We start from the raw sequence: 26,125 nt of genomic DNA on the forward strand, positions 1-26,125 counted from the left end.
AGCCTGGCCCATGCTGGGGGAGACTGCAATGACACTGAGGGAGACTGGGATCATACTGGGATCATACTGGGAGTGAGTAGGATCCTGCAGGGTGCAATTGAGACCATGTTGGGGCCAAATGGGATATACTGGGAGTGAGTGGGGTCATGCTGAGAGTGACTGGGAGCAGCTGGGATCAACTGGGATCATGCTAGGAACGACTGGGAGGAACTGGGAGTGACTGGGGGCATGCTGCGAGTGACTGGAAGCAATTGGGATTATACTGGGACCATGCTGGGAGTGCTGGCATGTGACTGGGATCATCCTGGAGGTTACTGGGATCATACTGGAGCAACTGAGGGAAACTGGGATAATGCTGCAAGCAACCTGGAATGACTGAATGCATGCTGGAGGCAACTGGGATATTCTGGACATGACTGGGATCATACTGGGATAACTAACACCTCACTGGGAGTGCCTGGGAATGACTACAGACATGCTGAGGGTAACTGGGATATATTGGGAGTGACTGTAACCATATGGGGTTGACTGGAATCACACTGGGAACAACTGGGACCATGGTGGGTGAGATTTGAATCACACTGAGGATGACTGGAATCTTACTGGCATTGACTGGGAGTGGGTTTGAGCAACTGGAATCATGCTGAAAGCAACTGGGAGGAGGTGGGAGTGACTGGGAGCATTCTGGGGGTGACTGGGATATACTGGGAGAGACAGGGAGTCACAGGATCATACAGGAGGCTCCTGGGGTCATGCTGGCATTGACAGGCAGCAACTGGGATCACACTGGGGGCCACTGGCATCATACTGGGAGTAACTGGGATCATACTGGGAGTGGCTACAATCATACTGGGATTATAGTGGGTGTGAATGGATCCTGACTGGGGGTAACTGGGATCTACCAGGCCCATGCTGGCGACACTCTGGGAGGAACTGGGAGCAACTGGGAGCGACACAGTGCATGCTGGTGTCAACTGGGATATACTGGGATCATCTGTAACCATACTGGGGTTGGCTGGGAACACAGTGGGGGTGACTGGGATTAACTGGGATTTACAGAGTCTTCCCTGGGGACAGCTGGAAGTGATCCCCCCGTTCCTGCCACCCTCCCTTGGGCACTGCTGCATCTCCCAGCCTGCGCCGCTGGGATCTGCCCGGAGCAGCGCGATGGCTCTAACGCTGGGGCTGGGGGCTCCTGGGGGTGACAAGGGGGGACTGGGACCGCAGCACTGGGACCCCCCTGAATCCCCCATTTCTGGACATCAGGACGCCCCTGCTCTCCTTTTCCCTGTCATCTCATGTAGGTACAAAAATGCTGCTAGCAAAGATTTTCTTGCTATTTTCTAAGTCCATGAGAGACTTTTCTCTCTCACAGAAGAGGCAGGAGAGTTATGTAAACAACCAAGCCACCTGCAGCCTTGAAAAGTCTTGTTTATGGTATAGTAGAAAAATATTTTGACAATGGATGTTTTAGGATTTTAGCCAATCACCCCCAAGGGGTGACTGATCCTTTGTCCCATTAGACTATGAAGAAAAAAGTCTATAAAAGAGTTTGTAAAATAATTAAATAAATCAATCTTGCTGCACAACTCCTGCCTGCTGGATCTTCTCTCCTCCTCTTCCCTATGGCTGCGGGACACGGTGATATACCCTAGGGCCCAGTCCGGCGGTAATATTTAGTGCTGCCTGATGTGATCTGCACTCTCTGACGTGTCCTGCTGCTGCGAGCCAAGCCGAATTCCTCTAGAGGTACGCTGTTCCCCTTCCCCGCCGAGACCGGGAGGTCCAACGGGACTGAGAAATGGCAAACAGCGGCTCACAAACTGACCCTGTGGTAATGGTCTGGAAAGGTGTGTTCAGTGTAATGCAAACCTCCATTTCTGAAAATTCAGTTTGGGAATTTTTAGATTGGGCTACTTTAAAAGGGATTTCCATGGACAGAGATACTGCCCTGGACTTTGCCTTATGGCAGGAACTTGGCTGTGCTGTCTGACACTAACTCCTGTTTGGGGACCCATCAGTGTTAGAATTATACTAGACCTGGTGTTCATTATTTATTCTGCTGACCGACCTTGACTGTGGCAGCAGAGCTGGCTCGCCTATTTTGGTGATCAGTGGCGGAGGAATGTCTGAGGGGGACCCTGCTGACTGGGCTCCACAGGCAGAGCCTGTGCCTGCTCACCCTGCACAATCGCAGGACTCCGCGGCCCCCAGGGACCCCGCGCTGGCAGAGGCGGGGGTGTCGGGGCAGTGGGGGGGCACATAGTATGCCTTGCCGCTCGGCTCAGCGGTGGCCACGGCTTATCCAAGGCCGCAAATTAGTGGCTTAGCAACTTGGACCCCATGGCAGCTCCTAGCCCGTCTGCAAATGCATCGGCTGTGCCAGGAACGCCCGGATCTAACTTCTTAGCCGGTGTAGCACCAGGCATGACTGCACTGAGACTGCCTGGGTGTGGTCCACTGCCCTCCTTGGCGCTGGACTGTTCTGCGCAGTCGCAGAACGGAGCCATCGACCTTTTAATACAGCATCTGCCTTTGCTGACAGAGTTACCGAACATATCACGGTAGCTGGAGGAACTGCTCAGCTCCGAACCAGGAAGCGATGCAGCCAGCGGCAAACCTGGAAGTAGCGCTGCCACGGGAAAACCCAGAAGCAGCGGCGGCTGCAGAGCGGTGGCTGGGGGCGGTGGCGCCAAACGTGGCCGGGGAGCGAGAAACGACAGCAGTTTCGGCAGCGGCGCTGAACGCTGCCGCAGAGCAAGAGATGAGTGCAGCCCCAGAGACGGTCGCAGCAGCTCCAGTACCAGTTCGGTCAGGACCAGCCAAGACAGCATCCTGTAAAGAGGCTGCTGTTCAAACTGCAGTGCAGCCAGCTGCAGTCTGTGCTGTCTGTTCTGCCTCTGGCCAACCTAGCCAAAGTGCCCGTCTACCACTTTTGGCTCCCAGCGTCTCAGAGTTGCCTTTGCCTGATGACTCATCATCAGGAAGTGAAGCAGATGAGGTTCTGGCCCTGGGGTGCAAAGCTGCCATAGCCGGGTGGTGAAGGAAAAGGCTGCTCCAGTCTCGCCCCTGGACCTTTCAGGACTGCACGGTAACAGTGTGTCCGACCCACTACCATTGCTTCTTAGAGTCAGTTAAAATGCGGGCATTGGAGGAGGGTGACTGGAGGTTATTGGAAACACTTGGAATGCCAAATAGATTTGAGGATTCTGGGGGTAATTGAGACACTGTTACACTTCATCCGCAGACTGTGCCAGAAGTTCAGGATGGTAGTGACTCCCCAAAAGGGGAGATCCAAGCTTTCCCAGTGTATAAGGCTCTCCCAAATTCAGGGGAGCATGACAAGCATGAGGTGATCGCTTGGAAGGTTGCCCAGGACCTGCAATCCAAGGTGGCACAACATGGGCTAGGTTCTGCTGAGGTTATGCTGATAATAAGGGTGTTAAATACAGATTTGCTTTCTCCATTTGATATCAGACACTTAGGTCAAATTCTATTTCAACCTGTACAATTTACAGTTTTTGAGAAAACCTGGAGAAAGCTGGCTGGCAAGACTGCGTTAGCAAATTTGCAGCTCCCTGCTGCTGATCCTAGGCGGACAGCAGGAACAGATGCTCTTATGGGGACCGGTCCCTTCTCTGATCCCAGTCTACAGGGTAACTTGTCCTCTAGCGTCCTGCAGCAAGCTCAACACGTCGGCAGGCTGCCCTGTTGAAAACCACAGAGTTGTCTGCGCCCAGAAAGCGATATACTGAAATAGTTCAAGGCAAATCAGAGTCATTCCTCTCCTTTGTAGAGAAAGTCGCTGCTTCTCTCGAGAAGCAGGTTGAGGATGACGGGTTAAGACAGATGTTGTTAAGGCAGTTAGTGAGAGATGACGCAAACGAGGAGTGCAGAAAAATCATAGATGCATTGCCAGGGGATCCTGAGGTAACAGACATGGTCGAAGCCTGGGCTAAGGTGGGATCTGGGAGCCAGAGAAGGTCTGCTTTGGCTGTGCTTCTGCAGCCTGTTCACACATCTTCTGGTTGTGAACCAAAGCAACCAAAACAGGCGAAAAAACGGAAGCGGCCTAAGCCGAGCCAGAAAGAAAACACACCGATCCCCCAGTGCAAGAGGTGTGGCAGGCCAGGCCATTGCTCAGACTATTGTAGATCCCAGACTCATGCTGATGGTCGGCCTTTGTCGGGAAACTTCCGCCGGGGTGCAAGGAGGGGGAATTGCTCTCCGATGCAGTCGCTCCCCCAGAGAGTGGCACAGGTACAGGCACAGGCCTACCCAGCCACCCTAGAGACGGCACCCAGGGATCAGACGGCACCCAGGGATCAGACAGTTTTGAAGTCCACACCGCAGCCACAGTTGTCTTAGACTCTAGCGGTATTTATAAGGTTCCCTTGGATGCATATGGACCCTTAGCCCAGGGATCCAGTGCGATGCTGGTGGGAAAACCTGACGTTTTCCATCAAGGAATCTTAGTGCATTTAGGAGTTATTGACGCTGACTTTAAAGGTCAGATTTGCGCTATGGTCTCCACGCAAAAACCCCCTGTAACTATTCCTGAAAAGACCTGCCTTGCTAAATTAGTGCCTTTTAAGTCTTGTGTCCCCAGGAAAGAATAACAAACTCAGGAAGATAACGGCAGTGGATCTACGGGACTTCCGCAGGCCTTCTGGACTGCAGACATCTCTGACCAAAGGCCACAGATGACATGTACCCTGGTCCTGCCAAGCGCCCAACCACCCCAGATTCAGCTTCGAGGTTTGATTGATACGGGTGCTGATGTAACTATCGTCTCCTTCTCTGCGTGGCCTCCCTCATGGCCTTTAGCCCCTGTGGGATCAGCCATCGCAGGAGTAGGAGGAACCACACAGAGCTATTTAAGCGAACGGCCTGTGGTGGTGAAGGACTCAGAAGGGCACCCAGCTACAATTAGGCCTTATGTTGCTACCACTTCCCTTAACCTCTGGGGACGGGATGTGTTGGCAGCTTGGGGGGTACGGACTGGGACAGATTTTTAGCAGGGGTCACTGTGTGTAAGAGCGCACAGTATCCTACACCGCCTTTGAGGTGGTTTATTAACACACCAATCCGAGTCAGACTCTGCTCAGTTAGTTGAATTAAGGGCTGTTACCATGGCTTTTCAACAATTCTCACAGGAGCCTTTGAATTTGGTTACTGACTCTGCTTATGTAGCAGATATAACCCAATGTTCATTTCTGAAGGAGATGAACAATGCGGCTCTGTTTTCACTGTTGCAAACCTTGTGGTCTGCAATTCAGGCTCGAGTGCATCCGTATTACATTCTGCACATTCGAAGCCACACCAATTTACCAGGGTTTCTAACAGAAGGCAATGCCAGGGCTGACATGCTGGCCAACCCTGCATGGGTAGGGCCTCAGCCTGACAAAATTGCACAAGCCAAGGCATCACACGGTTTCTTCCATCAAAGTGCACATACCCTGCTGAAGCAGTTTCATTTAACGCCAACGCTTGTGCTGACTGTCATGGACTCACTGTGCCTTTGCCAGCGGGGGTAAACCCCAGAGGGCTAAAAGCCTTGCAGATTTGGCAAACGGATGTAACTCACGTCCCAGAATTTGGTCGGCTGAAATATGTGCACGTGTCTATTGACACTTTCTCCTCGGCTATGTGGGCTACTGCTCACACTGGAGAGAAGGGCCGTGATGTCATTGCCCATTGGAAATTGGCTTTCTCAGTCCTGGGCGTGCCAGCTTCTGTGAAAACCGATAATGGTCCTGCCTATGCCTCGGAGAAGATGCGGCAGTTCTTGCACCTATGGGGTGTAGACCATACCTTTGGTATCCCACATTCTCCTACTGGCCAAGCCATTGTTGAATGTGCTCATGGTACCTTGAAGCGTGTTTTGGGCAAGCAGAAAAGGGGAATGCATGGAGAAACCCCACAGAGCCGACTAGCAAAAGCTTTGTATACAATTAATCACCTTATGGTACCACAAAATTCAAATAATCCTGTTATTCTGACTCATTTTCTCTCATTGCAGTCTGCAGGCGAGACACAATTGCCCCGGGCAAAAGTCTGGGTACAGAATTTACTAACCAGTGGGAAGGCCCTCATGAGCTTATCATTTGGGGTCGTGGGTATGCTTGCGTTTCCACAGATACTGGGATACGGTGGCTACCTTCAAAATGCGTTCGCCCTGACCTACGGCACCAGAGGCAGAACAGGCAACCTCCAAATGATAGCCAGAACGCCAATCATCCAAATGGCGACCAGAATGTAGAGCATCAGCCTAATGACTCTTCTGATGATGACCAAGATGTCAACCATCAGGCAGATGGTCCTTCTACAAGCAGAGACTGGGATGGTCCTTCCACAAGCAGAGACCGAACTTTAAATTTCTTATTCTGGAGTCAGATCGTTAAAGCCTTAAGGACATATTTAGAGTGAATAATTGATGCAGATTTCTATTTAGGATTAATAGTAGAGTTGTTATCAAACAAAAAGGGGGAATTGTAGATAAAAAATGCTGCTAGCAAGGATTTTCTTGCTATTTTCTAAGCCCGTGAGAGACTTTTCTCTCTCACAGAGGAGGTAGCAGAGTACGTAAACAACCAAGCCACCTGCAACCTTGGAAAGTCTTGTTTATGGTATAGTAGAAAAATATTTTGACAATGGATGTTTTAGGATTTTAGCCAATCACCCCCAGTGACTGATCCTTTGTCCCATTAGACTATGAAGAAAAAAGTCTATAAAAGTTTGTAAAATAATTAAATAAATCGATCTTGCTGCACAGCTCCTGCCTGCTGGATCTTCTCTCCTCCTCCTCCCTATGGCTGCAGGACACAGTGATATACCCGTGGGCCCAGGCCTGCGGTAATAAATGGAGGATTGTTGTTGTTCTCTAAACCTTCTTCTTCTTCTACCACTCCATATTCTGCAGTAAAAGTAATTTGGGATGATAGGACAAAAAATTCCACAGTTCCAGGCCATGTTACTGAATAATTTCTAGGAAAGTGAAAATAATATATGTTTTTAGTTACCATTGGTTAAATTATCTTTAAAAGGCTCTGTAAATCTTGATAATTAGACTTTTCTCCTTCTTTCACTGCTCTATGTTATGCCTGGGTCACGCTAGTGGCTCTGTTCCTCTGATAAGACTTAATAAACAACTATCTAGCAGCAGAGAGGGCTGAAAGTCTCCGTTTGTCTCTCAAAAACCCTGGCAAAGACTTTTCGAAACGCTCTCATATCAGGAGAGGTTAGATTTACGGCACGGATCAGTGTCACAGAAAAAGTCAATATTTTGTTTCTCATATCAGAGCACATTCTTCACTTCCAGGATTTTTTGCAGAAGGAAATGCAAGAGTTGATGAATTGGCAGTAGCTGTTGTTAATACTATGCCTAACATTTTTGAACAAGCAAAACTGAGTCATGCTTTTTTTAATCAAAATGCACAAGCACTTATGCGAATGTTTAATCTTTCTAGGGATCAGGCAAAAGCAATCATAAGTGCCTGTCCTGACTGCCAACTTGTACAGCCTCCTGTCTCAACGGGAGCAGTCAATCCACTAGGATTGCAAAGCTTGCAATTGTGGCAGATGGATATTACCAAATTCCCATCTTTCAGGAAATTTAAAAATATCCATGTATCCATAGATACCTTTTCAGGTGCAGTCTTTGCTTTCAATACATACAGGTGAGACAGCCAGTCACGCTTGTCAGCATTTTTTGCAAGTGTTTGCTTCATTAGGGGTACCTCAAGAAGTAAGAACAGACAGTGGCCCTGCATACACAGCAAAGAAATTGGCTGATTTTCTAATGGATTGGGGAATGTGGCACACTTTTGGTGTTCCTTACTCTCCACAAGTCAAGCCATTGTTGAAAGAACACATCACTTAAAACATATTCTAGATCAACAAAAAGGAGGGTTGGCACAGGCAACACCACAGATGAGGTCAAGCAAAGCTCTTTATGTCTTTAATTTTTTAAACAGCTCTTTTGTAGAGCCTGATCCACCAATTTTCAGACATTTCTCTAACAGTACAAGAGCGAAATTAAAAGAGAATCCTCCAGTGCTAATCAGAAACCCAGAAACAGGGAAGATTGAAGGTCCATTTCATTTAATAACATGGGGCAAAGGGTTTGCTTGTGTTTCCACAGGCAGTCAACTCAGATGGCTTCCAGCAAAGAACATGAAACCCTATCAAGCGCAAAGGAGCACTGACAACCCCACAAGTAAAGAAGCAGGCAAACAGACGTGAGCTGAACAGAGATTGCAACCTCTGCCTGACATCTTGCATTCTATCTACAGAAGACTGTGAACTTTGGGTGTGGGAATCAGCAGTATTGTAGAATTTTTTGTTAGATGATAGTGTAAGAAGAATATGGAACTTAATCGAAAATTATGCTTATGCTTTTTTGCTTTGCTTGCTTTTGGCTATGCAGATTTACCAGTTAACCAACTTAAAGCTAATGTTTGGGTGACTCTAGCTAATGTATCAGGTTTAGATACTATATGTTTGTCCAACACAACCCCTGAGAAACCATATTCCACCTGTTTGGTTGGTGTGCCAATGGATGCTTGGCCAATCCCAATAGAAATTAATGAAGCTATTCAAGGTCCCTTTGTTAAGACAAATGTGTGGAATTACTACAATCCAATAGATGCATGGGATTGGTGGGTTCCTCACCTTCCCAAGGCATCTTTTGAACCTCAAGAATTAGAAATCCTTGGTTCTACATATATGACCTTTTGTGTCAAATTTAATTATGCAAACAAGGGTCAACCTTTAATTAAGGATGTTACTCCTTATAACAATTTATATAAAAATCAGACCTCATGGTGCAATTATATTTCTTTAGTTCATGCTGTATATGATACTCCCTTTCAATTACCACATGGAGTATTTTTCATTTGTGGAGATAGTTTGGCCTGCTATCGCAGCATACATCACTGGTGGATCATGTAGCGTGGGAAAATTACTTTGCTGACACCCAGTGCAAAACTGCTTGCTTTTATGAGACATAAAAGGTCTATTCTTCCACATAAGCCAAATTGTAATGATGATTTTGTACCCTAGGGTTCTGTAAAAAGGCTCTCAGCAGCTCTTCTTTTACCACAACTTGCTTCAGGAGTTGCACTGAAACAATTAGACTGACTAGGGTGTTGGCTAAATAAGGAATTCAATGCTACTTCCCTTGCATTAAGTGATATGCTAACAGATACCAAAGATGTGCAACTTCGCAGAACAGGGCTGCAATTGATTTCCTTTTATTAGCACATGGACATGGGTGTAAAGATTTTGAAGGAATGTGTTGTATGAATTTATCTGATCATTCAGAGTCCATTCATAAGAGTATTCAATAACTAAAAGAAGGTGTGTCAAAGATTAGAGTTGATAATGGAACTTGGTTAGATAATCTGCTTGATGGATGGAATTTAACAACATGGGTGAAAGAGCTTTTAAAGATGGGTTTTTGTGGATACAAATATGCTGCTAGCAAGAATTTTTCTTGCTTCTTTCCAGTCCCGTGAGATATTTTTCTCTCTCACAGAAGATATTAGCAGAGTTCTATTAACTATGAACACCTGTGACCTTGCAAACTTTTGTTTATAGTACAGTAGAAAAATATTTTGAAAATGGATGTTTTAGGATTTTAGTCAATCACCCAAAGGGGTGGCTGATCCTTTGACCAATTAGACTATGAAGAAAAAAAATTCTATAAAAGAGATGTAAAATAATTAAATAAAGGAATCTTGCTGCACAATTCCTGTCTGTTGGATTTCTCTTCTCCTCCCTACCACTGTGGGATACTGCGATAGGTTTTTACATATTAGTTATCATCATAGTTGTATTAATAATGGTGCCTTGTTTGCTTCAATGTATTTGGCAAATGATCAACAAAGCTATTAAGGGAGTCTACGTCGTTCAAACAGGAGGGGGAGATGTTGGAGTGAAAGCTCCTCTGGACTCAGGCCCAGAGGGAAGCCAAAGCACAGGGATTGAATTAAAACCTTTGGACAAGATGAGATACATGAAGCCACACCAAAGTGAAATCGAAATACAGATTTTTAACTTTTAGTAGAAATATATGCTAAGTGCCTTAAACATTAAGAAGCTGCAGGAGAGACCTGAAACACAGTTCTTGCTACAGCAGTGTTACCCTCTCACAGAATTCTTTACTTTAGACAAAATATAGATAGAATTATACTGTTCACATTTTTTAGGTAGAGTGTTCACATAAACAATAAGAGCTGATAGAAACTGCATCGCAAATCTGTGTAATACCTACGTAACACTTGCGTAAAGCTTACGACTTAGAATTAGACCAGGATAGGTTAAGAAAAGGAAAACTAGAATCATGTGTTAATCTTATTGGTCAATTAACAAATATAATCCACACTTCTGTAAGAAAAATTATAGAGTATAGAGCATATAGAGTACAGAGCATATAGAGTATATAGAGTATATAGAGCATATAGAAGAAGAAGAAGAAGCTGTTTTTTGCCTGCTGTTGCTGCTGCTGCTTGGCTTTATCATGTAACTCCCTTCAAACTCTGCCTTCAAGAAAGCTATGAGACTATGAAATAAAGAACTTAGCAGAACAGCCGCCTCCTCTGCTCTCTTACCCTGCTCCGAGAAGGAAGGGTACCCCATCTGTCTTGGTTTGAAAGACAGGTGTCTGCTAAGGAAGGCAGAAGCCTCCCTTGAAGTGGCAGATGTAACCCCTTTCCCTCCGAGTTATTATAATTTTGAAATCAAGGGCTTTTAGGCAAAGATGTGGAAAATAGGAATAACAGTTCTTTACTATTATATATCTATATGTGTATAACCAGTCAAACAAACACCAACAACCATGGCAGTAACAGCAAACAATCCCAAACCCAGTCCCAGCCTTCTCGGCTGTCAGGCCGTTTCCCCTCGGGTGCAGTTCCGCTCGCCGCCGGCAGGGATCGCTGGCGGCTCCCGGTGAGCAGGGCGGGTGCGATGGTTCCCCCGCGGCTGCAGGGGGCGCTCCGGAGCGAGCTCGGGGAGCACGCGGCTCTGGTGCCCTGGGATCCCGGAGAGGGATGGAACAAAGGAGCTTCACAAACCCCTGGGCAGCTGATCCCGGTGTCCGGCCGGACTCTCGGGAACAGCAGGCTGGAACGGCAGGCTAGAACGGCAGGCTGCAGCGGCAGGCTGGAGCGGCAGGGACGAGCACGAATCCCGGGGGTATGCGATGTATCCAAGCGGGGAACCTCCCGGAGGTCTAGGCAGGAAGGGCGAGCATGGCTACAACGTAGCAAAGGCTCAAAGCAGCTGCAGGGCAGGGCGGCCACAGCCCGACCTCCAGCGGGGCAGGGAAGGCGGCTTTGGGATCCCAGTGTTGTTTCCAGCCGAAAGAAAGGCAGCTGAAAAAGAACCAGCAGCTCCTCTCTCTCTCCGAACACTGAGACCCAACTGACCCCACACCCAGGTGAAACAAAAGAGTAGCCAGGCGCACCCCACCCCCAGTGGTTAGCTCTTTGTTTACTTAAGTATCCAGCGATCAGCAATTTATTCCCTTAGCAACATGAATGGGGGGGGGAAATTCCTTTAACAGAAAAAAAAACTAGGACTAAACTAAAACCCCAACGCCATCAAAAGCTCAACACCTATGGATTTTATTAAACAACACCAGTTTTATTGAATGAGAAATGTGATGTAGAGATATAGAAAGAAATATTAAAAAACCTGTCAGAGACAGGGAGAGAGAGAGAGCAGAAGAGAATCAGTTGGAGCTAGATGAGCTTTAAGGACGTTCCCGACCCAACCCATTCTGTGACTCCATAAGTTGTATGGAGTCCAAAAGTGACATCCACAGCTGCTTTCTGCTGAGCAGGCCCTGGGCAAGGACACAGGAGCAGGAGTAAATGGTGCACCGCTTTAGTTATAGGATCGCCGAGAAGTTTCTTTCTGGTGGATTTTTGGTGTGCACAATAGATGTGAAAATGGTGGAAAGAGACTTTACAGCATCCAGAGCCACAAAAAGCCTCTGAAGGAGTCGTCCCTAGATTCTGCCCCTGGGAGCACTGGGGGTGAGGGGCAGATGCAGGTGGGTTCCAGGTGGGGAGCACCGGGCGCTGCAGGTCTGCCTGGCACCTGGGGAGTCATCAGCGAGAAAAGCTGAGTGGCAGAAATCTTATTTGGGGGAGGGCTGGAGAAATGGGGCACTCCCCATCCATCAAATGTGGGACCCCCACAAGCCGCTTATAACCCCTAAAACTGGCGGAAAGCAGCAGGGTTCTCCCGCAAACCAGCTCCCTGTGTCCCTCCATGCTGGGCCCCAGCTCTGAGTACTGGAGCCACCTGTGCCACTGCTCTCAGGAACATCCACTAAGAACTGTGGGAGTACTCCAAAAACACCTCATCAGGAATGGGGGATACCCTGAAATCTCTCCAGAAACATGGGATACCCCAAAACCCACTTAGGAACAGGGGACCCCCCCCGACACATCATCCCCAGCCTTCAGCCGTCTCGTTCCATACCCCACCCCAGCCTCCCAAACTCCATCCCACCCCTCCTGGGCATGAAGACCCCCGTTCCAAGCCCTATTTCCCCTATCCCACCCCCTCCTAAACCCCATGAACCTGCTCCAAAGCCCCTTGGAAGGGTTGGGCTCCTGCCATGGCCCTGTGTGCCAGGGACCGGCAGCTCTGGGTGCAGGGACCCCAGGGAGGGCACAGAAATGTTGTGAGATGGGCGTGTGCAGCCAGCCAGGGCAGAGGAGCAGCATGGACAGGGGGGCACAGCCTGCAGGAGAGACAGCCAAGGGCTGGGCAGGGCTGGCAGGGCCAGAGGCACCCAGGGCTTTGTCCCCTGGGCTCTGGGACTGCCTCTGGAGGCCCCACACTTTCCATTGAGAGGCTGCACTTTGGTTCTCCCTCACCCTCCCTGAGGAGGCTGGCAGGGGTTGCAGTTTTATGACATTTGTCCTTCCTCCCCCTCACATCCCACTGCTCCAAAACAGCCCCGAGCCACCTGGGAGGGACAGGCCCTGCTGGGCCAGGCCTGGGCTCAGGGATGGGCCTTTCTGCTTCCTTCAACCAGCCCAGGGCTTTCTCAGCATTGCAGCTCCCTGCTCAGAGCCTTTAGCTCCCTGCAATCCTGGCAGAGCTCAAGGATCTGCTCTCACAAGTCCCTGGGGAGGCTTTGGCAGTCCCTGCCCTCAGTGGGACCCATTGGTGCTCCAAGGGACTTGGAGTTTTGCTTCTGACTCCTTGAGCAGCTTCTTCAGCCTTCTCTCAGTCCCTGAGGGTCCTGGACTCAGCCCCAAATCCACTGTGGGGCTCATTAAAATACAGAAAGCCTGAAGGAGCTCTTTCTCTTCCTTCAATTGTCTTCAAATATTCAGGGCTTCTACAGCTCACTGGAGTCAGTTTGGAGTTCTGTTAAGGAGGAAGATTTCAAAGTATGCCTTGTGACTTAATAAAGGATGTTTTTTTTTCCAGTTCAGAGAAGAGGTGATAGAAGCATTCTCCAATTGATTTTGATGCTGAATGTCTCCTTAGGAGGTCTGGGCATGTAGCAGAATGAGCCCCTTGAAGGCTGACCCTGTTTGGACAACCTGCTCCTCACCCCAACCTCACCATGTCTGACATCGCCCACCTGGCACTGACATCCCTGTTCCCTGCACCAGAACCTTGTCCCTGAGCTCTGCAGCTGGGTGTCCCAGCCCACTGCACCATGTCCCACCTGTTCTCCTCAGGGCTCTGCCTGCGCACAGCCCCAGGAGAAGTTTTCCTGTTTGTAAGGAAAGAACGGAAAAGCCTGAGCAGGTTTCCTGAACAACAAACCCCACTCAGGAGCCACATGCTCAGTACAGGCTGCCTGGAATGATGTCACCTTTCTACAAGGGACAGTGTGACCAGACACGATCTCTGGGAGTAGAATTCTCTGAGTCTTGCAGCAGAATTCTCTGTTCCTGTCCTTTGCCTTGATCTCTGCTGCAGGTGGAAGCTGCTGGTGCCGTTCTCATCTTTAACCCCTCCTTGTGATGCAGACAGATGTGCCCAGGTGTATCAGGCAGGGGTTGCTCAGTGTTTATGCAAAGCTATTGTGCTCCTCACGGAACCAAGGAGATCTTTGTGACACCGTGGAAACTCCTGGAACCAAGGGCCCATTGTTACACAGGGGAGCCTCATGGAACCAGAGGGGCCATTGTGACACTGCACAACCAGCAGAGCTGCTGTGTGTGAGACAGAGAGTAGAAACTCCTGCAATTAAAGGAGGCTTTGATTTACAACCCTGGAAGAGACTAGGTCTGGCTTAATTGACAGAGATTTGTGGACTTTAAGCAAAAGGATTACAAACTTGTGTTCCTATCATTATAAGTAAAATTGTACACTGGGTGTTTTGGTGAAGGGTTTTAAAATATAATAGTGTGATTTTATATAGTTTAAGAATGTAGATGGTATAAGAGAGACAACTGTGTGTACGTGACATGAGAAGTTATTGGTCAAGACACAGCTGCATTGCAGTGAGAAGTGCCACAGGTGATAGGTCATTAATCTAAAACAAAGTGTCATTTTAAGTATCTATTGGATAGAAAGTTATAAATTACGATGTAACCCTAAATCTTGTGACTAGTTGCCATTACTCAGAGGTGTTGTAAAATCTCACGCCTCAACTGATGCGTTTGTTATTTTAAACAATAAATTCATGTAATTGCATAGTCCCATCCCTTAAAGTTATTCTCCTCCGACACGTGAAAGCGCCAGAAATGGACACTGCTGGACCTTGTCACCTGTCACGTGCCCCTGCCCACGGGAGGCACGGCAGAACCAGCAACCTGGGAGCCTTGGGAATGCCCCTCTGGGATCCATGGCACACCCTCCAAGGGTCTGGAGTTCCAGGTTCCAGCAAGGAAAAGATGTTCCTGCCCTTGGAGGCAAAGCTCTTGAGAAGGGGTCGAAAGCCAAGTGGAACAAGACCTTACAGTGACATTTCACTGCCAGCCGTCGTAACTTCACCCATGGTTGTTTTAGCTGGTGGATTGGGAACAAAATCAGGGGAGGGTCTTTGGCTGGGAGCTGCCCTGGCTAAAGAGAGACACTGTGAGAGAAACAGAGCGGGCAAAGAAAGGCAGAAGAGAAAGGAGGACACAAACACAGTCAGCTGAGAAGGTGGCACTCTGAAAACAGAACTGGAACGGACTGAAAATGAATGGGACAGAAGTCAGTCATTCTGAAAGTTTTATTTACTATCAAAACACAACCCACAGAGCCAGCCCTACACAATCCTGATCCCACCCCTCCAAATCTGGATCCCAGTCTCCTTTCAACCCCATCTCACCCTGGAGGCTGTAGAATCAAGTAATTTTGGCATGGAACTGAGTTTTTTTGAGGTGGGAACAAGCCATTTTGAGGTGGGATTGAGCCCTTTTGGGGTAGGATTGAGTTGTTTTCAGTGGGATTGAGTCGTTTTGAGGTGATCCCTCTTGGCTTTTGGAGTGCAAAGAGATGGAGAACACTGCCCAAAATCCTCCAAGAACCCACAAATACTCCAGAATATGTCCCCAAACCCTAAATTCCCCCTCAAATACCTGTGAAATGGTGGGACTTCAAACATCTGTGATCAATTTCTTTCTTTTTAGTCCTATTTTGGGTGTTTTTAAGTGATGAGGATGACTCAGAAGGCAATTAGGGCCAAAATAAAAGGATAACCAGCCAGGGGTCTTCCCAATATGGATCACAGGGAATGTGGGCCACCAGGGCTTTTCCCAGTGTGGCTCCTCCAAAAGGGGACGGGGTTGGAGCAGGGCACGAAGCTCTTCCCACAGTCGGGGCACTTGCAGGGCTTCCCTTACTGGTGCCTCCGTTGGTGTCTGGTCAAGGTAGAGGTGTGGGTGAAGCTCTTCCCGCATTCCTCACACTCGTAGGGCCTCTCCCTGGTGTGGATGCGCCGGTGGATGATGAGGCCGGAGTTTTGCTTGAAGCCCTTCCCGCAGTCGGAGCAGCAGAAGGGCCTCTCCTCTGTGTGAATCTGGTGGTGTAGGAAGAGACTGGAGGGGGTCTGAAACCTCTTCCCACACTCGGAACACTCGTAGGGCTTCTCCCCTGTGTGGATCTTTTCATGGACGGTCAGGTTGCCGCGCTGGCTGAAGCTCTTCCCACATTCCAAGCACTTGTATGGCCTTTCCCCAGTGTGGATGTTCTGGTGGAAGATCAGGTTGGTGCTCTGGCTGAAGCTCTTCCCACATTCCTCACACTCGTAGGGGCGTTCCCCAGTGTGGATCATCTGGTGGCGGATCAGGTGGAAGCTCCGGCTGAAGCTCTGCCCACATTCCTCACACTTGTAGGGCTTCTCCCCAGTGTGGATGCGCCGGTGTCTGACAAGGTGGGAGTTTTGTGTGAAGCCCTTCTCGCAGTCAGGGCAGCGGAAGGGCCTCTCCTCTGTGTGAATCCGCTGGTGCAGGAGGAGACTCGAGCTGGTCTGAAACCTCTTCCCACACTCGGAACACTCGTGGGGCCTCTCTCCCGTGTGGATCATCTGGTGGCGGAGCAGGGTGGAGTTGTCTCTGAAGCCCTTCCCACATTCCCCACACTCATAGGGCCGCTCCCCAGTGTGGATCATGTGGTGGCGGATCAGGGTGGAGCTGCATCTGAAGCCCTTCCCACATTCCCCACACTCATAGGGCCGTTCCCCAGTGTGGATCATCTGGTGGCGGAACAGGGTGGAGCTGTGGCTGAAGCTCTTCCCACATTCCGCACACTTGTAGGGCTTCTCCCCAGCGTGAAGCTGCTCGTGAGCCACCAGGTCTGAGCTCTGGCTCGATCTCCGGCCGCCTTCCCAGCACAGGGTTGGTCTTTCTTCCTCAGAGCACCCTGGGCTGCGTTTGCAGCCCCTCCTCCTGCGGCGTCTCCAGGCATTTTCCTCCCCGTTGGATTCCTGCGCCGTGGAGCCGCTCAAAACGGCCTCTTCCACTTGGTTCTGCTGGGGGAATTTGTCCTCCCTGGGCTCCGTCCTCAGCTCCTTGTCTGGGGAGGAAGGACACGCAGAGGATGGCATTTGCCTCCGTGCCACAGGGAAGGGGAAGGAGATCCCCCCCAGTCCGTCCCCGGCAGGACGGCGTCGGCAGCGGGGTTGTCCTGCAGCCGGGGGCGATGCTGGGCTGGGAGATGGAGCAGGAGAGAGGGGGAAAGGGGCACTGACTTCCTCCTCACCTGCCTGGGTGTCCCGGGGCATCTCCCTCTTCCTCGCAGCCTCCTCCTCCATCTGGTCAAGGTTTGGGAATGGGAAATCCTGGTCTGGGGGAACACAAGGGATGAGCACGTTGAGTTTGAAGGTCCCTCTGCCCAAGTCCATCTCTAGAATTCACCAGGTATCTGGGATCCATAAAAATCTGCTCTGAAAATGCCTCCCAGGAGTTCCCTGTCTCTGGTCCCTCCCCTTTGGTGTTTGGGGTTCCCCCCTGTCCCAGCTGCTGGGCGTCACGCTTGTATTGGGGATCCCCCTCTCTACTTGGTCCCCGTCCTCCCCAGGCTGCTGGGAGTCCCAGGAATCCGAAAAGCTCCCCCCTCTTCCGTCTCCCCACTTAGGAATGCTGGGGGTGATGGGCTCCAAGGAGTCCCTCCTGCCCCTCTCCAGGCTGTTGAGGGTCCCGCAAATCACAGCGCTCCCCCCTCTCTGGGCTCCCCACTTTGGGGTCCTGGGGGACACAGGGCTCTGCTCCTCCAGACTGCCTCTGCCAGCAGCCACCACTGGGACCCCCCAATGTCCCCCCAAGGAGCATTTTCTGCTCAGCTTTGGAGTTCATCATTCGCCAAACATCCCCCTGCAAAAAAATCCCAACCCAGGGACCCCCAAGGACATCTGGGCCAAGCTTCCCCTCCCCGGCCACCTGTGGGATGGGGGGCGATGATCCCATGGGTGGGGGGCTGTGAATTCAGGGAGTGCTCGACCTCGTGCTTCCTTCTCCTTTTCTTGATCCTCCTTTGTCCCTCCCCTTCCACCCAGGGCTTCTTAAGTGCATTTATAATAGCTGCACATAGGGACATGTACCAGTAGACTGCTTTTTCTCCCGTGGCAGCTGCTTCCCCGAGCCATTGCACAACACGTGCCCAAAATCCAGTGTCCTGCACATGTTCAGCAGCAGCGGCAGGGAAGTGGTGAGAGATCCACCTTATAAAGCGCTTCGGAAGTCCCTTAGAAAACTTAAATCATAACTTAGAAGAATACCCACCACCGAGACATAAAAACTCCGCTGAGCATGTGACAGCTTATTTCCCATGGCTCGTATCCTCCCCTCACCGGTGTAAAACAAAAAAAGAACTGCGAGTATATTCCACCCCCGTCTGGAGCCACCTGCAGTGCATGCCAAATTGAATATCTTCTCTGGGAAAGAACGTGGAAAAAGGCACTGCAAGATCTTCTTGCTTCCTACCAAAGCGATCCCCAACTTGCAGTGCTTACTTTAGACCACCTTTGCAGGGAAAAGGATTGGACTAAGCCCCAAGATCAGGCTGCTAATGAATCAGTCCTGCAAGACCTCAAGCAGGCTGCTCCGAGAGCTCTGTTCCTTACTCCCAGCACTGCTGCCCCGAAAACCCACTTCACACAAGTCCTGCAAGGGCGATCAGAACCCTTTGTAGAGTTTGTAGAGCGCCTCACACAGGCCGTTCGCTCGCAGACAGAGGGGCATGAATTCCAACAGCAGCTGCTGGCGGAGTCGGCCCACTCTAACACAAACAAAGCCTGCAAGGCAGTTCTCAGAGCCCTACCTTTAGATCCTCCTCCCACCTTAGATCTCATGGTAGAAACCTGTGTGAAGTTGGTGTCAATCACCCCCGAAATTCAAAATAATAAAAGCAGGGGGGTAGTGGGGGTGGTGAGTCAATGAGGGAAGCCTCCACCCCAGAGCAGGTGTCATCGCTGTGGGAAGCTGGGGCACTGGGCAAAGGGATGCAAAGAACCCCGGGCAGTAACACCTGTGCCTGAGCCTTTCATTCCAGGTTCGGGCCACCTGGGGCAGGGATGTTGCTGCAGCCACTGACTGAACACCCAAGCACCACCCTTGGGAAACTGAGCAAGCAGCGCGATACAGCTCCGTGTGAGGACGTAAATGGAGCTGCTGTACCATCAAAAAAGGACAATTTACAGGACTGGACAGAAGCTGAGCTAGTTGATGCAGCAGTTCAGTTTTACACCCGGAAGCTGGGGAAGACAGTGCCCATCACCCTGACCTCCAGCCTCCTTGTTAAACTGTTGGAGAATAGAATTATTGGGATCAATAAAAGAACTGTGCAAGCTATTGAGCTGGAGGTTTTTGGGCCTGTGTGTTTGAGACACTTTCCGTGGGAAAGTCTCTGTGAAAAGCAAAACAGTTTCAGCCTGAGAAATTTCAGGGACTAACGTACTTGCAGGTGTCATATCTAGGAGTATAAGGGAGGCAAGGGCAAAATTCTTTTGAACATAACAAGACTGTGGAAAACTGCCAATGTAGTCCAATTGTGTAGAAATAGAAATGTGTTCTGATAAGCGTTAAGTCACTTAGGAGCTAATAAGCTGTTATACTATATAAGTGTCTTTAGACTGCTAATAAATCAGAGTATATTTTTCAACCATATTGGTTGGCCTCTGTTTTTCTCCCCCTGCCGGGGATCCGAGCGCCCCGTCCCGCCGCGGCTTCCGACTTTAAACAAACTGGTGATAGACTTGTTCTGGCCCAAGCGGCAATACCCATCCTGCTGGAGTCAGACATGTTTATTACAGGACTTGCAGCACTGGATCACCTGGGAGTTCAAGTCTTCCCATCCATCCTTACCACCAATGGCGGGGGGCAGTGCTTGTGTTCCTGGTTCAGTGTCATCATGCTCCTCTTTTTATTCCAGAAGGTGCTACGATCACACAAGGACGAGTCATCCTGAAAGGTTGCCTAACAACCCAGCAAGAGCCACAAGTGTTCTGGGCAGAAGTGATGGGACCCAATTGGCCAACCCTTGAGTGTGAGTTGAGCCAAGGGGGTGAGCGAGTTCGCGTGCCAGGTATGGTGGATACGGGGAAAGACATCACTGTGATCTCTTGCAGAGAGTTGCCCCAGGCATGGGAACTTGAACCCACTTGAAGTGGCTGGGAACACTGCTGGGATTGGGGGGAAAGCTACAGCTTTAAGGAGCACCCAAAATGTGACCATCCAAGGCCCGGAAGGAAATTTGGCTACCATCCGGCCTTTTGTTATTGATGCAGAGTTTACCCTGTGGGGCAGAGATACCTTGTCCCAGTGGGGAACTCGAGCTGTTGTTCCAGCAGCCCAGGGTTTTTAGGGCGGGCCACTGTTGAGCACGACCACCCACGCATTAATTGGCTGCCTAACATGCCCGTATGGGAGGAACAGTGGCCGGTATCCATCGAGAAACTTCGCGCTCTCGAGTCCCTTGTGGAAGAGCAACTTGCCAAGGGCCACATAGTCCCAACTAATAGCCCTTGGAATTCCCCTGTGTTCGTTCTCCCAAAACCGAAATGAAACGGAAGGAGGCTTTTGCACAGTCTGTGTAAAATTAACGCAGTCATGGAGGATATGGGACCCCTGCAACCAGGCATGCCCTCACTGTCAATGCTCCCTCATATGTGGAAGCTAGCTGTCATAGACATCAAAGACTGCTTCTTCCACATACCTCTGCACCCCAGCAATGCTCCTAGATTTGCCTTCTCAGTGCCGTCTGTTAATCGGCAAGTCCCCATGTGCAGATATCATTGGACAGTGCTGCCTCAGGGCATGAAAAACAGCCCCAGCATTTGCCATTGGTATGTTGTGCGGGTCCTGTCCCCTGTCCGGAAACAGGCTCCAGAGGCAATCATCCTCCATTACGTGGATGACGTCCTTGTGTGTGCCCCAGACAAAACATGCTTAGACCTAACCCTAGATCTAACAATCTGAGCAATTGAAGCTGCAGGTTTTGTAGTCCATCCTGACAAGGTCCAGCGCTTGTGCCCCCGACCTACCTTGGCCTCCGGATCCGTGAGACAGCCATCGCTCCCCAACAGCTTGCCATAGCTGACGAGCCCCAGACCCTCCGCGACCTGCAGCAACTGTGTGGTACAGTGAACTGGGTTCGGCCCCTGTTAGGGATCTCCACAGAAAGCCTCAGCCCCCTCTTTAACCTGCTGCGAGGCAGTGTTGGACTCTCCCCGATCCCTAACCCCAGAGGTGCAGGAGGCCATTGGTAAGGTCCAGAAAGCTCTTTCCACCAAGCAGGCACACTGGATGGAACCAGGCCTGCAGTTCAAATTCATAATTATGGGCCAGCTACCACACTTGCAAGGCCTTACTTTTCAGCGGGACGAGAGGATCAAGGACCCCCCCTCAATCACAGAGTGGGTGTTCTTGCCTCACCAGCCATCCAAAAGCATTACCACACCACAAGAATTGATGGCGCAACTGATAAGGAAGGCCAGCTCTTGCCTCCGCATTCTCGCAGGGTGTGAATTCTCATGCATTTACATGCCATTCAAATTAGATGATGTTGATTTCGCTCTACAGAGCAGCGAGTGCCTGCACTTTGCCCTAGACAGTTACTCAGGGAAACTCTCTAGCCACCATCCGCCACACAAATTGTTTAATGTGAATTTCAAATTAGTCCCCAAATTGTTTCGAAGCAACAAATCGCTTTGAGCCCTGGCAGTTTTCAAAGATGGGTCAGGGGCTTCTCACAGATCTGTTCTGACTTGGAGGAACCCCCAAACATCTGAGTGGGAAAAAAACATTGAAGTAGTTGAGGGATCTCCTCAAATTGCAGAGTTAGCCACAGTAGTCAGAGCCTTCGAGAGATTCCAAAAGGAACCAATAAACATTGTCACTGATTCAGCCTATGTGGCTGGAGTGGTAGAGAGAGCAGAGCACTCAATGCTCAAAGAAGTTTCAAATCCTAAATCATATCATGTGCTCTCGCAGCTCGTCTTTTTGCTGTCCCACCGACAGCAACTCTATTATGTCATGCACGTGAGATTGCACACCGACCTATTGTTGAAGGGAACTGGAATGCCGACGCCTTGGCAGCCCCAGTACAACTGGCATCACTACCGGGAATGTTCCAACAAGCTAAGTTGAGCCATCGATTCTACCATCAAAACGTCCCGGCTTTGGTCCACATGTTCCATCTCTCGCGCAACCAAGCTAAGGCCATTGTGGCGACTTGTCCTGACTGTCAGAAATATCAGATCCCATCGCTAGGGTCTGGCGTGTGTCCATGTGGTCTCAATAGCTGCCAGCTCTGGCAGACCGACGTGACTCACGAATTCAGGAGGTCTAAGTATGTCCACGTCTCAGTAGACACCCTCTCAGGAGCAGTTTTTGCCTCTTCTCATTGTGGGGAGAAGGCAAAAGATGTCATCAAACACTTTCTGTTGGCATTCGCCACTCTGGGGGTGCCAGCAGAAATCAAGACAGACAACAGACCAGCATACGTCTCGAAGAACCTCCACCAGTTCTTCGACACGTGGGGAATTAAGCACACTACAGGTATCCCTTATTCTCCCACGGGCCAATCTATAGTTGAGCATACCCATCAGACGCTCAAAAGAGTCCTTGCCCAGCAGTGAGGAGGAGCAGAGACTAATTCGCCCATTGAGAGACTCTGCAGGGCTCTCTTCACCATTAACTTTTTAAATTGTTCCTTCGAAGAGCCCGGCCTCCCCGTATAACGGCACATTAAAAATTCGACCACAACTAAACTAAAAGAAAATCTGTCAGTGCTGGTCAAAGACCCTGAGACTCACAAAGTTGGGGGCCCGTTCAAGTTACTAGCTTGGGGGAGGGGATATGCCGTCGTGTCGACCCCAGCCGGACAAAAGTGGGTGCTGGCAAAGTTCGTCAAACTGCACCTGACCTCACTGAACAGCAACGACCCCAAAGCCACCACCTGGAAGAGGCGCCCACACCGGATGCCATCTGAAGAAGAACTTGCGGCCCTCTTCCTGCTGTTCCCTTTCCCTGAATGTTTTCCCTTCTCCCCTACTCCCTAACTTCCCACACCTACCTCCATTTGCTTCGAAATAATAAAAAAGGTGGAATAATAAAAAAGGTTGCAGTGAACCATGACCAACCCCAGAGCCAGCCCCAAAAGCCTTGAGCATTCATAAGGCTGTGAAAAATACATAAATCCGTGCCTTACCTTTTAGCTGTGTATCTCCCTTCCCCATATCCAGCCGCTTTCCCAGAGGGATCTAGGTTCTTCTCTGAGTTATTCGGCAGCTGATTGGTCTCTGTTGCTCCTCCCCACTTACCCCTGTTCCCAATTGCTGTAGGCCCCTCTCCCCGCCCCGGTAACACCCCCTAGCTGAGGTATCATTAGTTACTGTGTGTTTTCCACGCCTGTTTGTCGGGGTACAAAAATAGCTCAGCGAGCCACCTGGTGGTCTCTCCTCGTGGGTTCTCACCCTGCAATAAACCTCCTTCTCCCACGAGAGGCCCTCCCTTTTGTCCTACCTCCTTTGCACACATCAGCCATCGGGAGCCGGGGCGAACCCATGCCGGTGATTCGCCCACCCCCCTGGGCCAGGATGGGACTCCACCTGTCCTCACTCGGGGCAGGCAGCAGTTTGCTCTGTACCAGGACAATGTGCTAGCTCAGGAAGGTACCGCTGCAACTGGCACTGCACTGAGGGTGACTGGGAGTGGCTGTGAGACACTGGGACCACACTGGAAGCAACTCGGGGAAACTGGGAGTGACTGGGAACATGCTGGGTGCAACTGGGATGCACTGGGAGAGACTGAAACCACAGTGGGGGTAACTGGGAGCAACTGGAACCACACTGGATGATAATGGGAGCAGCTGTGCCCATGCTGGGGTCATACTGGCATCCCACTGGAACTGACTGGGATCATACTGAGAGTGACTGCAGTAGTACTGGCAGTATCTGAGAGTGCCTGGGATCCTACTGGAATCAGACTGGGACTGACTGGAAAGGTGCTGGCCGTGACTGGAACCATGCTGGAAGTGACTGGGAGAAACTGGGCCCAGACTGGGAGTGACATGGAGTCACTCTGGGCATGACTGGAATAATACTGGGAATCTCTGGGAATGACTGGGATCATACTGGGGGTGACTGGGTGCAACTGGGATCATACTGGAAGTGGCAGGAAGTGACTGGGATCATATTGGAGGCTACTGGGATCATAATGGGGTCGAGAGGGAGTTTGGGGCAACTGGCATTGTACTGGGGGTGACTGGGATCATCCTGGAAGTGACTGGAACCATACTGGGAGTGACTCCGGGTCCTATTGCATCATCCTGGGAGCCACTGGGATTACAATGGGTATGAATGGAACCTGACTGGGAGTTACTGGGAGCTACTGGGCCCATGTTGGGAGGAAAATGGGGCAACATTGGGAGCAGCTGTGATCAACGAGAAAGTACTGGAACCATGCTGAGGGGACTGAAACCACAACTGGGGCAACTGGGACCATACAGGGAGCAGCTGAGACCACACTTTGGGCAACTGACAGAAACTGTGATCATCCTGGAGGTAACTGGGAGAAACTGGGAAAGACTGGGATCATTCTGAGGTAACTAGAACCTTACTGGGGCAACTGGGAGTGCCTGGGAATGACTAGGAGCATGCTGAGGGCAACTGGGATATACTGGGAGTGTCTGTAACCATACTGGAGTGACTGGAAACATGCTGGAAACACCTGGGACCATGCTGGCAAACTCTGGGACCACACTGGGGACATGGGGAGTGACTGGATCTACACTGGGGGCAACTGGGCGTGACTGGGACCATGCTGAGAGGGACTGGGACTATCCTAGGGGCAAATGGGATCATACTGGGAGGAACTGGGAACAACTGGAACTATTCTGGGAGCAACTAGCATCATACTGGGATCACAGAGGGAGCAGCTGGATCCATTCTGGGTGAGATTGGGATTACACTGAGGGTGACTGGAATCATACTGGCATTGACTGGGAGTGGCTGTGAGCAACTGGAATCACACTGAAAGCAACTGGGAGGAGGCGGGAGTGACTGGGAGCATGCTAAAGGTGACTGGGATATACTGGGATAGACAGGGAGTCACAGGGATCCTACTGGAGGCTCCTGGGGTCATGCTAGCCTTGACAGGGAGTGACTGGGATCACACTGGGGACCACTGGCATCATACTGGGAGTGGCTGGGAGTGACTGGGGTCATAGTGGGAGTGGCTACAATCATACTGGGATAATGGTGGGAGTGACTGGACCCTGACTGGGGGTTACTGGGAGCTGCCAGGCCCATGCTGGGAGCCACCTGTGCACACACTGGGAGGAGCTGGGAACAACTGGGAACAACAGGGTGCATGCTGGTGTCAACTGGGATGTACTGGGAGTGACTGGGATAATACTGGGGTCAACTGAACCATGCTGAGGTAACTGGGAGTGCCTGGGAATGACTATGAGAATGTTCAGCACTACTGGGATATACTGGGAGTGCCTGAGACCATTTGGGTGGGGACTGCAACCACACTGGGAGCAACTGGGAATGTGCTGGGGGGAACTGGGACCAAGCTGGGGGAAACTGAGGCAAGTGTAAGTGACTGGGGCCTTGCTGGAAAAGATTGGCATCATACTGGGAGTGACTGGGACTATACTAGGGGCAGCTGGGAGAACTGGGGACACACTGGACAAAAGCTGGAGGAGGAACTGGGAGCAACTGGGAGCGTGCTGGGGGAAAATGGTATCACAATAGGGAATGACTGGGAGTGACTGGGCTCCTACTGGGAGCAACAGGGATCATGCAGGGAGGGAGGGGAAGTGACCAGGATCATACTGGGACTGACTGGGCTCCTACTGGGAGCAGCCACTTGCGGGCCCCGGGACCCCTGAGCCCCTTTCCCGGCCGTGCCGCCCCTGCAGCCCCCAGCCCCCCCCGCCGGGGTCCCGCCAATCCCAGGGGTCCCCCCTCTCGGGGTCCCCGCTTTGGGGTCCTGGGGCTCTCCTCTCTCTGCGGTCCCGCTTACGGAAGCCGGGGCTCCCGGGGCTCCCCAAAACCGGTGTCCCCCCGGCCCCGCCGGCCCCGCGCGCTCCCCACGCGGCCCCGGCAGAGCTCGGAGGGCCCGGCCCGGGAAGCCCAACCCCCACCGCGGGGGGACCCGCATCCCCCCGCCCCCGCCGGGGCTCTGCCGCCACCGCCCCCGGGAGCCCC

General features: G+C 50.9%; 2 protein-coding genes across 2 annotated transcripts in view; one reads left to right on the forward strand and one right to left on the reverse strand.

Moving 5' to 3' along the window:
- The window catches only part of LOC138102228 (zinc finger protein 729-like), a 427,468-nt gene that overhangs the window by 262,395 nt on the left and 138,948 nt on the right, over positions 1-26,125 (forward strand). The gene's annotated exons all lie outside the window — the stretch shown is intronic.
- On the reverse strand, positions 15,185-22,055 carry LOC138102230 (zinc finger protein 418-like). The gene is made up of 3 exons (XM_068999959.1): positions 18,011-22,055; positions 17,173-17,256; positions 15,185-16,986 (listed from the first exon to the last, which is right to left on the reverse strand). Exons 1-3 carry the CDS (start codon positions 18,090-18,092, stop codon positions 15,812-15,814), a joined length of 1,341 nt encoding a protein of 446 aa, XP_068856060.1. The 5' UTR covers positions 18,093-22,055; the 3' UTR covers positions 15,185-15,811.

This window comes from Aphelocoma coerulescens, unplaced genomic scaffold (genome assembly GCF_041296385.1).
Source record: "Aphelocoma coerulescens isolate FSJ_1873_10779 unplaced genomic scaffold, UR_Acoe_1.0 HiC_scaffold_64, whole genome shotgun sequence".
Taxonomy (NCBI): Eukaryota; Metazoa; Chordata; class Aves; order Passeriformes; family Corvidae; genus Aphelocoma; species Aphelocoma coerulescens.

Bases quoted from the DNA above. Each gene is read 5' to 3' on its own strand.
- LOC138102230 (XM_068999959.1), bottom strand. From the start codon at position 18,092: ATGTGCAGGACACTGGATTTTGGGCACGTGTTGTGCAATGGCTCGGGG. The intron at 17,257-18,010 runs GTACATGTCCCT...GTGTTCCCCCAG, and splicing joins GGAGAAAAAGCAGTCTACTG to ACCAGGATTTCCCATTCCCA. The intron at 16,987-17,172 runs GTGAGGAGGAAG...CTTCCTCCCCAG, and splicing joins GCCCCGGGACACCCAGGCAG to ACAAGGAGCTGAGGACGGAG.